Here is a 13,875-nt window from a genome sequence, read left to right as displayed (position 1 = left end):
GAGTTTGGTCGTTTTTCTTGAAGAATATTGGTAACTGACTTATCCTCTATCATTTCTGAAGGCTTGAGCACTTTAACTGCACCTTTATCTACAAGGAATCTTGTATCCTCCACAATGCCATCTCTCACAAATTTACCCAAACGATCGTAGATCGAATAGTATCTTCGTCGGTATTTCCAAATGCTTTGTTTGAGGGCTAGGTGCATCGTCTGTATTATTTAATGAGGTGAAAATTTCTGTTGACCGTTTGTACAATCTGTTTTCAATCTTTATTTTAACACCCCGTGAGTGCTTTACTTTGTTGTCTTCGTGAACATTAATACTGAGGATACTATTAAACGTTCTGAGGGAATATTGGAATATTTGTCTTTTAAAAACGTTTCTAGTTCTATCAACAGTTCAACATTTTCCACTATTTTACTGGTGGGCAGGCAAAAACTTGCATATACGTTTGCAAATGGTGATCAAAGTATCTTCCCAGAAAGAGTCAATTTCATGGGGTAAACAATAATCTTTTAGTGGAAACACTTCTTTCGTACGCACATCATTTTCGCTGTCAGGAAAAAGTTACCATGTTAATTGGAAGAATTTAGGTCCAGTATAGCCAGCTGTTGAGATAGACTCGAAGAAAAATTTGATTCGCTCAAAACGTACAGGTTGCTGAAAAGCATTCTCGATCATGCTAAACGCTTCGTAGGTCATTTTAGTAAAAAGTTTTCAGTTTTCTGCCAATTAAAGGTAGATCCGAGCAGAAAACCGGTCAAATATTGTATCATAATTCTTATTCCAACCAAAAAACCAAATCAAATTAACCAAATTAAATAGCCTAAATCAAATTTACCCAAAAGGTGTTGCTTCAAAGTGGCTCTGGCTTGCAATCAGATAACACTTGCTAGGTTCTGGTTAACAGCCCAACTTGAGCCCATTTACGAAATTTTTTTTAACACGTTAAGTTTTCAAAATTAGCTCAAGCAGCGGAGACACTGGTCCTGAGCTACCAGCAGGTTTTCAAGACTGTCTTTCAACTATACCACGGATAACACTCAGCTTCTCTATTGGCGGCGTCTCATTCAAATTGAACGTTCCGTGATAAAGAGGTGCAGAGTTTGGTCGTTTTTCTTGAAGAATATTGGTAACTGACTTATCCTCTATCATTTCTGAAGGCTTGAGCACTTTAACTGCACCTTTATCTACAAGGAATCTTGTATCCTCCACAATGCCATCTCTCGCAAATTTACCCAAACGATCGTAGATCGAATAGTATCTTCGTCGGTATTTCCAAATGCTTTGTTTGAGGGTTAGGTGCATCGTCTGTATTATTGAATTAATGAGGTGAAAATTTCTGTTGACCGTTCGTACAATCTGTTTTCAATCTTTATTTTAACACCCCGTGAGTGCTTTACTTTGTTGTCTTCGTGAACATTAATGCTGAGGATACAATTAAACGTTCTGAGGGAATATTGGAATATTTGTCTTTTAAAAACGTTTCTAGTTCTATCAACAGTTCAACATTTTCCACTATTTTACTGGTGGGCAGGCAAAAACTTGCATATACGTTTGCAAATGGTGATCAAAGTATCTTCCCAGAAAGAGTCAATTTCATGGGGTAAACAATAATCTTTTAGTGGAAACACTTCTTTCGTACGCACATCATTTTCGCTGTCAGGAAAAAGTTACCATGTTAATTGGAAGAATTTAGGTCCAGTATAGCCAGCTGTTGAGATAGACTCGAAGAAAAATTTGATTCGCTCAAAACGTACAGGTTGCTGAAAAGCATTCTCGATCATGCTAAACGCTTCGTAGGTCATTTTAGTAAAAAGTTTTCAGTTTTCTGCCAATTAAAGGTAGATCCGAGCAGAAAACCGGTCAAATATTGTATCATACTTCTTATTCCAACCAAAAAACCAAATCAAATTAACCAAATTAATTAACCTAAATCAAATTTACCCAAAAGGTGTTGCTTCAAAGTGGCTCTGGCTTGCAATCAGATAACACTTGCTAGGTTCTGGTTAACAGCCCAACTTGAGCCCATTTACGAAATTTTTTTTAACACGTTAAGTTTTCAAAATTAGCTCAAGCAGCGGAGACACTGGTCCTGAGCTACCAGCAGGTTTTCAAGACTGTCTTTCAACTATACCACGGATAACACTCAGCTTCTCTATTGGCGGCGTCTCATTCAAATTGAACGTTCCGTGATAAAGAGGTGCACAGTTTGGTCGTTTTTCTTGAAGAATATTGGTAACTGACTTATCCTCTATCATTTCTGAAGGCTTGAGCACTTTAACTGCACCTTTATCTACAAGGAATCTTGTATCCTCCACAATGCCATCTCTCACAAATTTACCCAAACGATCGTAGATCGAATAGTATCTTCGTCGGTATTTCCAAATGCTTTGTTTGAGGGCTAGGTGCATCGTCTGTATTATTTAATGAGGTGAAAATTTCTGTTGACCGTTTGTACAATCTGTTTTCAATCTTTATTTTAACACCCCGTGAGTGCTTTACTTTGTTGTCTTCGTGAACATTAATACTGAGGATACAATTAAACGTTCTGAGGGAATATTTGTCTTTTAAAAACGTTTCTAGTTCTATCAACAGTTCAACATTTTCCACTATTTTACTGGTGGGCAGGCAAAAACTTGCATATACGTTTGCAAATGGTGATCAAAGTATCTTCCCAGAAAGAGTCAATTTCATGGGGTAAACAATAATCTTTTAGTGGAAACACTTCTTTCGTACGCACATCATTTTCGCTGTCAGGAAAAAGTTACCATGTTAATTGGAAGAATTTAGGTCCAGTATAGCCAGCTGTTGAGATAGACTCGAAGAAAAATTTGATTCGCTCAAAACGTACAGGTTGTTGAAAAGCATTCTCGATCATGCTAAACGCTTCGTAGGTCATTTTAGTAAAAAGTTTTCAGTTTTCTGCCAATTAAAGGTAGATCCGAGCAGAAAACCGGTCAAATATTGTATCATACTTCTTATTCCAACCAAAAAACCAAATCAAATTAACCAAATTAATTAACCTAAATCAAATTTACCCAAAAGGTGTTGCTTCAAAGTGGCTCTGGCTTGCAATCAGATAACACTTGCTAGGTTCTGGTTAACAGCCCAACTTGAGCCCATTTACGAAATTTTTTTTAACACGTTAAGTTTTCAAAATTAGCTCAAGCAGCGGAGACACTGGTCCTGAGCTACCAGCAGGTTTTCAAGACTGTCTTTCAACTATACCACGGATAACACTCAGCTTCTCTATTGGCGGCGTCTCATTCAAATTGAACGTTCCGTGATAAAGAGGTGCACAGTTTGGTCGTTTTTCTTGAAGAATATTGGTAACTGACTTATCCTCTATCATTTCTGAAGGCTTGAGCACTTTAACTGCACCTTTATCTACAAGGAATCTTGTATCCTCCACAATGCCATCTCTCACAAATTTACCCAAACGATCGTAGATCGAATAGTATCTTCGTCGGTATTTCCAAATGCTTTGTTTGAGGGCTAGGTGCATCGTCTGTATTATTTAATGAGGTGAAAATTTCTGTTGACCGTTTGTACAATCTGTTTTCAATCTTTATTTTAACACCCCGTGAGTGCTTTACTTTGTTGTCTTCGTGAACATTAATACTGAGGATACAATTAAACGTTCTGAGGGAATATTGGAATATTTGTCTTTTAAAAACGTTTCTAGTTCTATCAACAGTTCAACATTTTCCACTATTTTACTGGTGGGCAGGCAAAAACTTGCATATACGTTTGCAAATGGTGATCAAAGTATCTTCCCAGAAAGAGTCAATTTCATGGGGTAAACAATAATCTTTTAGTGGAAACACTTCTTTCGTACGCACATCATTTTCGCTGTCAGGAAAAAGTTACCATGTTAATTGGAAGAATTTAGGTCCAGTATAGCCAGCTGTTGAGATAGACTCGAAGAAAAATTTGATTCGCTCAAAACGTACAGGTTGCTGAAAAGCATTCTCGATCATGCTAAACGCTTCGTAGGTCATTTTAGTAAAAAGTTTTCAATTTTCTGCCAATTAAAGGTAGATCCGAGCAGAAAACCGGTCAAATATTGTATCATACTTCTTATTCCAACCAAAAAACCAAATCAAATTAACCAAATTAATTAACCTAAATCAAATTTACCCAAAAGGTGTTGCTTCAAAGTGGCTCTGGCTTGCAATCAGATAACACTTGCTAGGTTCTGGTTAACAACCCAACTTGAGCCCATTTACGAAATTTTTTTTAACACGTTAAGTTTTCAAAATTAGCTCAAGCAGCGGAGACACTGGTCCTGAGCTACCAGCAGGTTTTCAAGACTGTCTTTCAACTATACCACGGATAACACTCAGCTTCTCTATTGGCGGCGTCTCATTCAAATTGAACGTTCCGTGATAAAGAGGTGCAGAGTTTGGTCGTTTTTCTTGAAGAATATTGGTAACTGACTTATCCTCTATCATTTCTGAAGGCTTGAGCACTTTAACTGCACCTTTATCTACAAGGAATCTTGTATCCTCCACAATGCCATCTCTCACAAATTTACCCAAACGATCGTAGATCGAATAGTATCTTCGTCGGTATTTCCAAATGCTTTGTTTGAGGGCTAGGTGCATCGTCTGTATTATTTAATGAGGTGAAAATTTCTGTTGACCGTTTGTACAATCTGTTTTCAATCTTTATTTTAACACCCCGTGAGTGCTTTACTTTGTTGTCTTCGTGAACATTAATACTGAGGATACAATTAAACGTTCTGAGGGAATATTGGAATATTTGTCTTTTAAAAACGTTTCTAGTTCTATCAACAGTTCAACATTTTCCACTATTTTACTGGTGGGCAGGCAAAAACTTGCATATACGTTTGCAAATGGTGATCAAAGTATCTTCCCAGAAAGAGTCAATTTCATGGGGTAAACAATAATCTTTTAGTGGAAACACTTCTTTCGTACGCACATCATTTTCGCTGTCAGGAAAAAGTTACCATGTTAATTGGAAGAATTTAGGTCCAGTATAGCCAGCTGTTGAGATAGACTCGAAGAAAAATTTGATTCGCTCAAAACGTACAGGTTGCTGAAAAGCATTCTCGATCATGCTAAACGCTTCGTAGGTCATTTTAGTAAAAAGTTTTCAGTTTTCTGCCAATTAAAGGTAGATCCGAGCAGAAAACCGGTCAAATATTGTATCATACTTCTTATTCCAACCAAAAAACCAAATCAAATTAACCAAATTAATTAACCTAAATCAAATTTACCCAAAAGGTGTTGCTTCAAAGTGGCTCTGGCTTGCAATCAGATAACACTTGCTAGGTTCTGGTTAACAGCCCAACTTGAGCCCATTTACGAAATTTTTTTTAACACGTTAAGTTTTCAAAATTAGCTCAAGCAGCGGAGACACTGGTCCTGAGCTACCAGCAGGTTTTCAAGACTGTCTTTCAACTATACCACGGATAACACTCAGCTTCTCTATTGGCGGCGTCTCATTCAAATTGAACGTTCCGTGATAAAGAGGTGCAGAGTTTGGTCGTTTTTCTTGAAGAATATTGGTAACTGACTTATCCTCTATCATTTCTGAAGGCTTGAGCACTTTAACTGCACCTTAATCTACAAGGAATCTTGTATCCTCCACAATGCCATCTCTCACAAATTTACCCAAACGATCGTAGATCGAATAGTATCTTCGTCGGTATTTCCAAATGCTTTGTTTGAGGGCTAGGTGCATCGTCTGTATTATTTAATGAGGCGAAAATTTCTGTTGACCGTTTGTACAATCTGTTTTCAATCTTTATTTTAACACCCCGTGAGTGCTTTACTTTGTTGTCTTCGTGAACATTAATGCTGAGGATACAATTAAACGTTCTGAGGGAATATTGGAATATTTGTCTTTTAAAAACGTTTCTAGTTCTATCAACAGTTCAACATTTTCCACTATTTTACTGGTGGGCAGGCAAAAACTTGCATATACGTTTGCAAATGGTGATCAAAGTATCTTCCCAGAAAGAGTCAATTTCATGGGGTAAACAATAATCTTTTAGTGGAAACACTTCTTTCGTACGCACATCATTTTCGCTGTCAGGAAAAAGTTACCATGTTAATTGGAAGAATTTAGGTCCAGTATAGCCAGCTGTTGAGATAGACTCGAAAAATTTGATTCGCTCAAAACGTACAGGTTGCTGAAAAGCATTCTCGATCATGCTAAACGCTTCGTAGGTCATTTTAGTAAAAAGTTTTCAGTTTTCTGCCAATTAAAGGTAGATCCGAGCAGAAAACCGGTCAAATATTGTATCATACTTCTTATTCCAACCAAAAAACCAAATCAAATTAACCAAATTAATTAACCTAAATCAAATTTACCCAAAAGGTGTTGCTGCAAAGTGGCTCTGGCTTGCAATCAGATAACACTTGCTAGGTTCTGGTTAACAGCCCAACTTGAGCCCATTTACGAAATTTTTTTTAACACGTTAAGTTTTCAAAATTAGCTCAAGCAGCGGAGACACTGGTCCTGAGCTACCAGCAGGTTTTCAAGACTGTCTTTCAACTATACCACGGATAACACTCAGCTTCTCTATTGGCGGCGTCTCATTCAAATTGAACGTTCCGTGATAAAGAGGTGCAGAGTTTGGTCGTTTTTCTTGAAGAATATTGGTAACTGACTTATCCTCTATCATTTCTGAAGGCTTGAGCACTTTAACTGCACCTTTATCTACAAGGAATCTTGTATCCTCCACAATGCCATCTCTCACAAATTTACCCAAACGATCGTAGATCGAATAGTATCTTCGTCGGTATTTCCAAATGCTTTGTTTGAGGGCTAGGTGCATCGTCTGTATTATTTAATGAGGTGAAAATTTCTGTTGACCGTTTGTACAATCTGTTTTCAATCTTTATTTTAACACCCCGTGAGTGCTTTACTTTGTTGTCTTCGTGAACATTAATACTGAGGATACAATTAAACGTTCTGAGGGAATATTGGAATATTTGTCTTTTAAAAACGTTTCTAGTTCTATCAACAGTTCAACATTTTCCACTATTTTACTGGTGGGCAGGCAAAAACTTGCATATACGTTTGCAAATGGTGATCAAAGTATCTTCCCAGAAAGAGTCAATTTCATGGGGTAAACAATAATCTTTTAGTGGAAACACTTCTTTCGTACGCACATCATTTTCGCTGTCAGGAAAAAGTTACCATGTTAAATGGAAGAATTTAGGTCCAGTATAGCCAGCTGTTGAGATAGACTCGAAGAAAAATTTGATTCGCTCAAAACGTACAGGTTGCTGAAAAGCATTCTCGATCATGCTAAACGCTTCGTAGGTCATTTTAGTAAAAAGTTTTCAGTTTTCTGCCAATTAAAGGTAGATCCGAGCAGAAAACCGGTCAAATATTGTATCATACTTCTTATTCCAACCAAAAAACCAAATCAAATTAACCAAATTAATTAACCTAAATCAAATTTACCCAAAAGGTGTTGCTTCAAAGTGGCTCTGGCTTGCAATCAGATAACACTTGCTAGGTTCTGGTTAACAGCCCAACTTGAGCCCATTTACGAAATTTTTTTTAACACGTTAAGTTTTCAAAATTAGCTCAAGCAGCGGAGACACTGGTCCTGAGCTACCAGCAGGTTTTCAAGACTGTCTTTCAACTATACCACGGATAACACTCAGCTTCTCTATTGGCGGCGTCTCATTCAAATTGAACGTTCCGTGATAAAGAGGTGCAGAGTTTGGTCGTTTTTCTTGAAGAATATTGGTAACTGACTTATCCTCTATCATTTCTGAAGGCTTGAGCACTTTAACTGCACCTTTATCTACAAGGAATCTTGTATCCTCCACAATGCCATCTCTCGCAAATTTACCCAAACGATCGTAGATCGAATAGTATCTTCGTCGGTATTTCCAAATGCTTTGTTTGAGGGTTAGGTGCATCGTCTGTATTATTGAATTAATGAGGTGAAAATTTCTGTTGACCGTTCGTACAATCTGTTTTCAATCTTTATTTTAACACCCCGTGAGTGCTTTACTTTGTTGTCTTCGTGAACATTAATGCTGAGGATACAATTAAACGTTCTGAGGGAATATTGGAATATTTGTCTTTTAAAAACGTTTCTAGTTCTATCAACAGTTCAACATTTTCCACTATTTTACTGGTGGGCAGGCAAAAACTTGCATATACGTTTGCAAATGGTGATCAAAGTATCTTCCCAGAAAGAGTCAATTTCATGGGGTAAACAATAATCTTTTAGTGGAAACACTTCTTTCGTACGCACATCATTTTCGCTGTCAGGAAAAAGTTATCATGTTAATTGGAAGAATTTAGGTCCAGTATAGCCAGCTGTTGAGATATACTTGAAGAGAATTTGATTCGCTCAAAATGTACAGGTTGCTGAAAAGCATTCTCGATCATGCTAAACGCTTCGTAGGTCATTTTAGTAAAAAGTTTTCAGTTTTCTGCCAATTGAAGGTAGATCCAAGCAGAAAATGGGTCAAATATTGTATCAAACTTCTTATTCTAATCAACGTAGTGGATTTTTGAATTGCCATTTTTTAGATAAGATTCCAAATGATTTCATTTTTTGAACAATTTCAAAAGGACCAGCATGTCATTTTTTGAACAATTTCAAAAGGACCAGCATGTCATTTTTTGAACAATTTTTTACTCAATCAATCAGGAAGTCATAAAGAACGAGATTGCAAAACCGTCGTTGAAAAAATTGTCAAGAGGTTGCGAAAGAATGAATGAAACAAAGAGCAAAAGGATTTCAAAAGGACCAGTATGTCATTTTTTGAACAATTTTTTACTCAATCAATCAGGAAGTCATAAAGAACGAGATTGCAAAACCGTCGTTGAAAAAATTGTCATGAGGTTGCGAAAGAATGAATGAAACAAAGAACATACCCGGCAGATTGCCGGAAAATAGCCGCCGTTGATTCCAATAAGCATGATTGGGATTGAAATAACAGAAGATATTGAAAAAAAAAAGATTTTTGTACAAAAACATTTTTTTAAGTCCGATTTATTTTGATGGCATTTCGTAGTTGAACATACTTCTGTTTCTTAGAGAGAGGCTACAGGGGCTCCTATCAATAACAATAAGCATTAGAGATGGTAAATAAGACCTATAGGAACGACGTTCAAATAGCGGGCATCTAAAATTGGGCTTTATGGGTTTATCCCGTTTCTATTTCTGACATCCATTTTTGTACCAACTCTGTTCATTTTGAATTGCTTTGCTGAGCAACTGATATTCAGAATCACTTTTAGCAGAATGAGAGAAGAGAGAAACTAGCCTAGAGAAGTCAAAAAGATTTCACGCAAAATGTTGAAAAGGCGGCAAAATGAGGTAAAGCGAAACATTTTTGTTATTCGACGAAGTAAAAAAACATAGCAGGACAAGTCCTGACGTACAATTCAAAGAATTTTCATTGACTAAACAGAAAAACTAGACCAAGAATGGACTATGAGTGAATTGAGAAAACCATTTTAAAAAAAATCAGATCAAAAAATAAGAAAAAAAGACAGAAAATCAATGTCAAAATGCCGCATGCGAACAAAAAACCACTAGCGAGAAATGAAAATTCAATTCAAACAAAAAAACAAGGCCTAGAATGAGCTGTGAATGGATTGGGAAAACCATTTAGAAATAAATCCGATCCAAAAAATCGAAAAAAACAGTAAAAATTAGAGTGAAATTGCCGCATGTGAACAAAAAACCACTACCGAGAAATCGAATTTTTGTTCAAACACCATTTTCTCACTCTACTTTAAAATTAGAGCGAAAAAAATTCACGCCGCAAAACCACTCGCTTTTTCCCTCCATTTCCTGTTTCGGCGTGACCAAAATCACTACTCCAATTTGACTTCAAAAATCATGAAAATGTGTGAACAGATCTTAAAAAAAAAGACAGCGCCCCAATACAATTCAAATTCTTTGAATTATAAAAAATAGGAGCGCTATAATAGCCGGCTGAGAAGATGAGGGCGGCTATTAAAAAGGGAAAGAATTATAAGTAAGAAAATTCCAATTGCACCTAAGATTGATTCATTCGAACTTTAACTGTAATTCTAAAAAAAACCATCACGGGTGAAAAAACTAATAACTATGTAATTCAGTGAGCATTCTAGGGGATAAATCAATAATAATTTTAACAAAAAAACAATATCGACGTCGATAAATAAGCCGTAGCATGTAGTACTGCTTATGCAATATTAATTGGATCATTTCACTTTTCTGTGACAAAAATATATTTTCGTATTATTTGCAACCCCAAGACGCACGTGTCATGTTTTTACATAATTGTTCACTATGTAATGAGTCGAGCTATGTAACGGGGGTGCAAAACGTACTGGGGGCACAAAAAGAACAGATCCAGATTTTTAATTTGCGCAGTTAGATGAAAGACACGTGTAATGGAATGTACAACAAAATGAAAAAAATGATCTACACATCAGATCAAAAACTCGTGCATCAACCCGCAGCCCAAAGATCAAATATAAAGACCTCATCATTGTCTTCGCTTCCACCGCTAGCCAAACACTTGTCCAGGGAATCTCTCAGAACCTCAATTGTCGACGCCGCATAGCCAGACCTTACACTTTCTTGCCATGCCTCCCTCTCTTTCTCACAGTTGCCCGAATCACCACCCTGGTCAACCTAAGGCAACAACACACCCCTTATGTCCATACAAATACAAAAGCAAAAAATTACTAAAAATAAAAAAGTTTGTAATATAATAGGTAACAAAAAAATACACTTTCTTATATTTTATAAATATATTTTTGTAAAATATTGTAAAATGTAAAATAATGTAAAACATAGAAGGACAAATCATATTATCAGACCCTTCCTTTTGGAGCGCAAAAACTAAACAGAGCATTCGAATTAGTCATATCGAAATCTGTCTTGTCGAGATCAATCATCTTGTTTTCTCACTTTTACGACAAACAAAAATAAAAAGCTTCAGAAAGTTTCAAAAAAATCTTTTAAAGTTTGGAAAAAAACTTTATTAAAGATAGTCAACTCAGTGACAAGCTTCTGAATAACAAAAATTGAATCACATTGCTTAGAAAAAATGCCAATTTGTTGTGTTAGCAGAACAATTGTATGGACAATGACTGTGGTTGCCTGAAGTTCACCAGAGGTCGCGTCAATAGGGGCAGTGATTTCGGTATTTCAATTAATACCACCGAAAACCATGGCCTCAGTTAAAACTAAATCCTTTTTAGTCACAACCGTCGCATAGAGGGTTCAATAAGAGGAGAGCATTCCATTCAATAAATCACAATCGTAATACAAGAAAACCTTTAACAATTGAAAATGAAACATGCGAAATGGTTTGCACCAATGTTAAGATCGTACAAGTTCAGTTTAAAACAAAATCACAAAATATCAGTTCAATATAAATCAATTGGGTTAATTAGAAGACTGGTGGGTTGACAGACAAACAGAAAAGTTTTCAATTATATTCACTAAAATCCGACTATTTATTAGCATCATTTCATATTTTTATTTATTTTTATTATCTAACGTCCGACCATTGACAGATTTTCGCTTAATTCTTTATGTAAATAAAGAACCCTAGTTACAAATGACACTAAATTATTTTTAAAAAAACATTAATCGACAATCAAAATAACCGCTTATGTTATCGCAACATATATCACTAAGACGATATAGAATGATCTGGTATAAATCGTGCAATTCATCAAACCATGAACATTATATCATATTAAGTAACGTGAGATCAAAAAACTTTGTTATAAATGACAAGAGAAGTGAAATGAGAAAGTGCATTAATTGAATATCAAAATAACAGCAAATACAATCCCAATTTTTATCAGGTAAGATCAAATTCATTGATCCAGTATAATTTGTGCACCTTCATCAAATGAGTTCTAACAAACAACTAAGCCAACTAACAAACTTGAGAATGACAATCGGGACAAATAGGAAAAAAGACAAATGGCGACTAACAGAGTCGGAAGTCTGAGTAAGACACTGGTCCAGGTCTTCTCTCAGGAGCTTGATGACATTTGCAGGGTACTTTTTGTTCATGCCTTCCTGAAGAGCGTGTCTTTCGGTCGAACAATCAGTGGACGACGAGTCATCGCCAGAATCGTCCTTGGAATCAACCTGAACACCAAAAGCCAATCGATTCAGAACACCACCCGAGCCGAGGAAAAATAAGAGAAACGCAAATTACAAACACAACACGTGCAAAAACCGGATCAGCATACTAAGACGCGATTTTTGGATCAAATAACATTAATTACTCGAATGTTCTGACACAAAATTATCAGATGAAAGAAAACAAAAATTGATTAATTATGGGGACTTCCAATAGTATGTATTGTTTCCATCGACAGGAACAAATGGAAGCAAACTAAAAACCGACTTTATGAGTCATGTCTTTTGCAATAGTTAAAAAACCAGAGTCACGGAACAACCGTTAGGCTCGTCATATTGCCCAATGACTTAAAAAACAACGAAAGTTTGCCATTCAATCGAGTGGTCGAATACGTTATCAGCAATATTGACCAATCAGCAAACAACCAAACTTCTGACTACTTTATGGAACCCATCCAACAACCAAACAAACAACAACGAAGGAACTCAAATCACGAGTTAATTGTAAACACTTCAAGAAAACAATATTGAAGTTAGTATTAAAAGCCAACCCAAAAATTAAGCAAACTCGGAATTCTTCGCAACCCAACATAAGTTAAAGCAACAATAACTCACACAAAATAAAACCCCCAACAAAACTTTTTAAGCTAAAATCGAAATTTGATCCCCAGTCGAACTTGACCATGTCAAACTTGGGCACGTGAAACTTGAGTTGATGACAGTTTAGCTGGTGAACAGAAATTAGCAGATGAAAACAACTTAAAAGCAGGCAGAGTTACTTTGCACGCAACCCACCGATGAAGAGGACTGTTCGAGACATTGTTCTAAGTTATTTCGTAGGGCTTGGATAACTTCGTCAGGGTAGTTGTTGTCCAGACCACCTTGCAGTGTGTTTCTCTCTTTCGTACAATCAGAAGAGGCATCGCTGCCACTTGACTCGTCCTACAATCAATTTTTAACCTACCGTATTCAACTTAACAAACGAGGAGATGATATATATAAATAAGACTACAGATGTTGCCGTAGTTCCCGCGATAACAGGCGCTAATTATTTGAGATTCAAAAAAGTGCAAAAATTATTTGCACTTATTATTTAATAAGTTATCAAAAAAAATATTGAAAAACTGCAAACAATTATTTTGAAAGATTTTGTCAACTAAAAGAACATGAAGATGATCTTTATAAATAAGATTACAGATTTTGCCGTGGTTCGCGTGATAAGATGCGCTAGTTATTTGAGATTCAAAAATTCGCACAAAAAATTTTTTGGAAGTTATTTTGGGGGGAAATAATAATGAAATTTTGCTAGATTATTAAAGTGTCCATTAGAATTCTTTTATTATTTAATAGAAGACAAAGTGGTTATTAGTCCGGGAATATTTTGTATTTTAAAATTTTAAATTAAAAAGTGGTCTAGAAATTTGCTAAGTGGTCTAGTTATTTTGGGGGAAAATAATAATGAAATTTTGCTAGATTATTAAAGCGCTCCAATAGAATTCTTTTATTATTTAATAGAAAAAGTGGTTATTAGTCAGGGAATCTTTTTCCACTAAATCAAAATTTTATCAAATCAGAAAAACTCAAAAAGCATTTAGAAAAATTTGATTATCCTGGCAATATCTATCTTGTCTGGACACCAAAGAAACGAAGAGATCTTAAAAAATCTTTGAGGTAAAAAATCAGATTCTGCCTCGATGTCTTCAATCAATTTAGATCTATGAAAAGCAAAACTGCCCTAAGAAACCTTCAAGCAGCGTGAAGTT

At 35.9% G+C, this 13,875-nt stretch overlaps 1 protein-coding gene across 44 annotated transcripts in view; it reads right to left on the bottom strand.

Annotated features, from left to right (window-relative positions):
- LOC142340535 (uncharacterized) overlaps window positions 1-13,875 on the bottom strand; it is a 181,715-nt gene that overhangs the window by 71,496 nt on the left and 96,344 nt on the right. For 29 of the 44 annotated variants that reach the window (XM_075391113.1, XM_075391135.1, XM_075391116.1 and 26 more), the window contains 3 exons: window positions 12,908-13,054; window positions 11,960-12,118; window positions 10,487-10,639 (listed from right to left, as the gene is read on the bottom strand). The exons of 6 other annotated variants lie outside the window; for them this stretch is intronic. In XM_075391113.1, coding sequence (XP_075247228.1) covers window positions 10,487-10,639; window positions 11,960-12,118; window positions 12,908-13,054 — 459 coding nt within the window. The remainder of the gene's footprint in view (window positions 1-10,486; window positions 10,640-11,959; window positions 12,119-12,907; window positions 13,055-13,875) is intronic. 9 more of the 44 variants (XM_075391128.1, XM_075391133.1, XM_075391144.1 and 6 more) reach the window with 2 other exon arrangements.

This window comes from Convolutriloba macropyga, chromosome 6 (genome assembly GCF_964194025.1).
Source record: "Convolutriloba macropyga chromosome 6, txConMacr16.3, whole genome shotgun sequence".
In the NCBI taxonomy this organism is placed as follows: domain Eukaryota; kingdom Metazoa; phylum Xenacoelomorpha; order Acoela; family Convolutidae; genus Convolutriloba; species Convolutriloba macropyga.
Note: the sequence above shows the minus strand (reverse complement) of the source record. Positions and strands in the feature narration are given on the sequence as shown.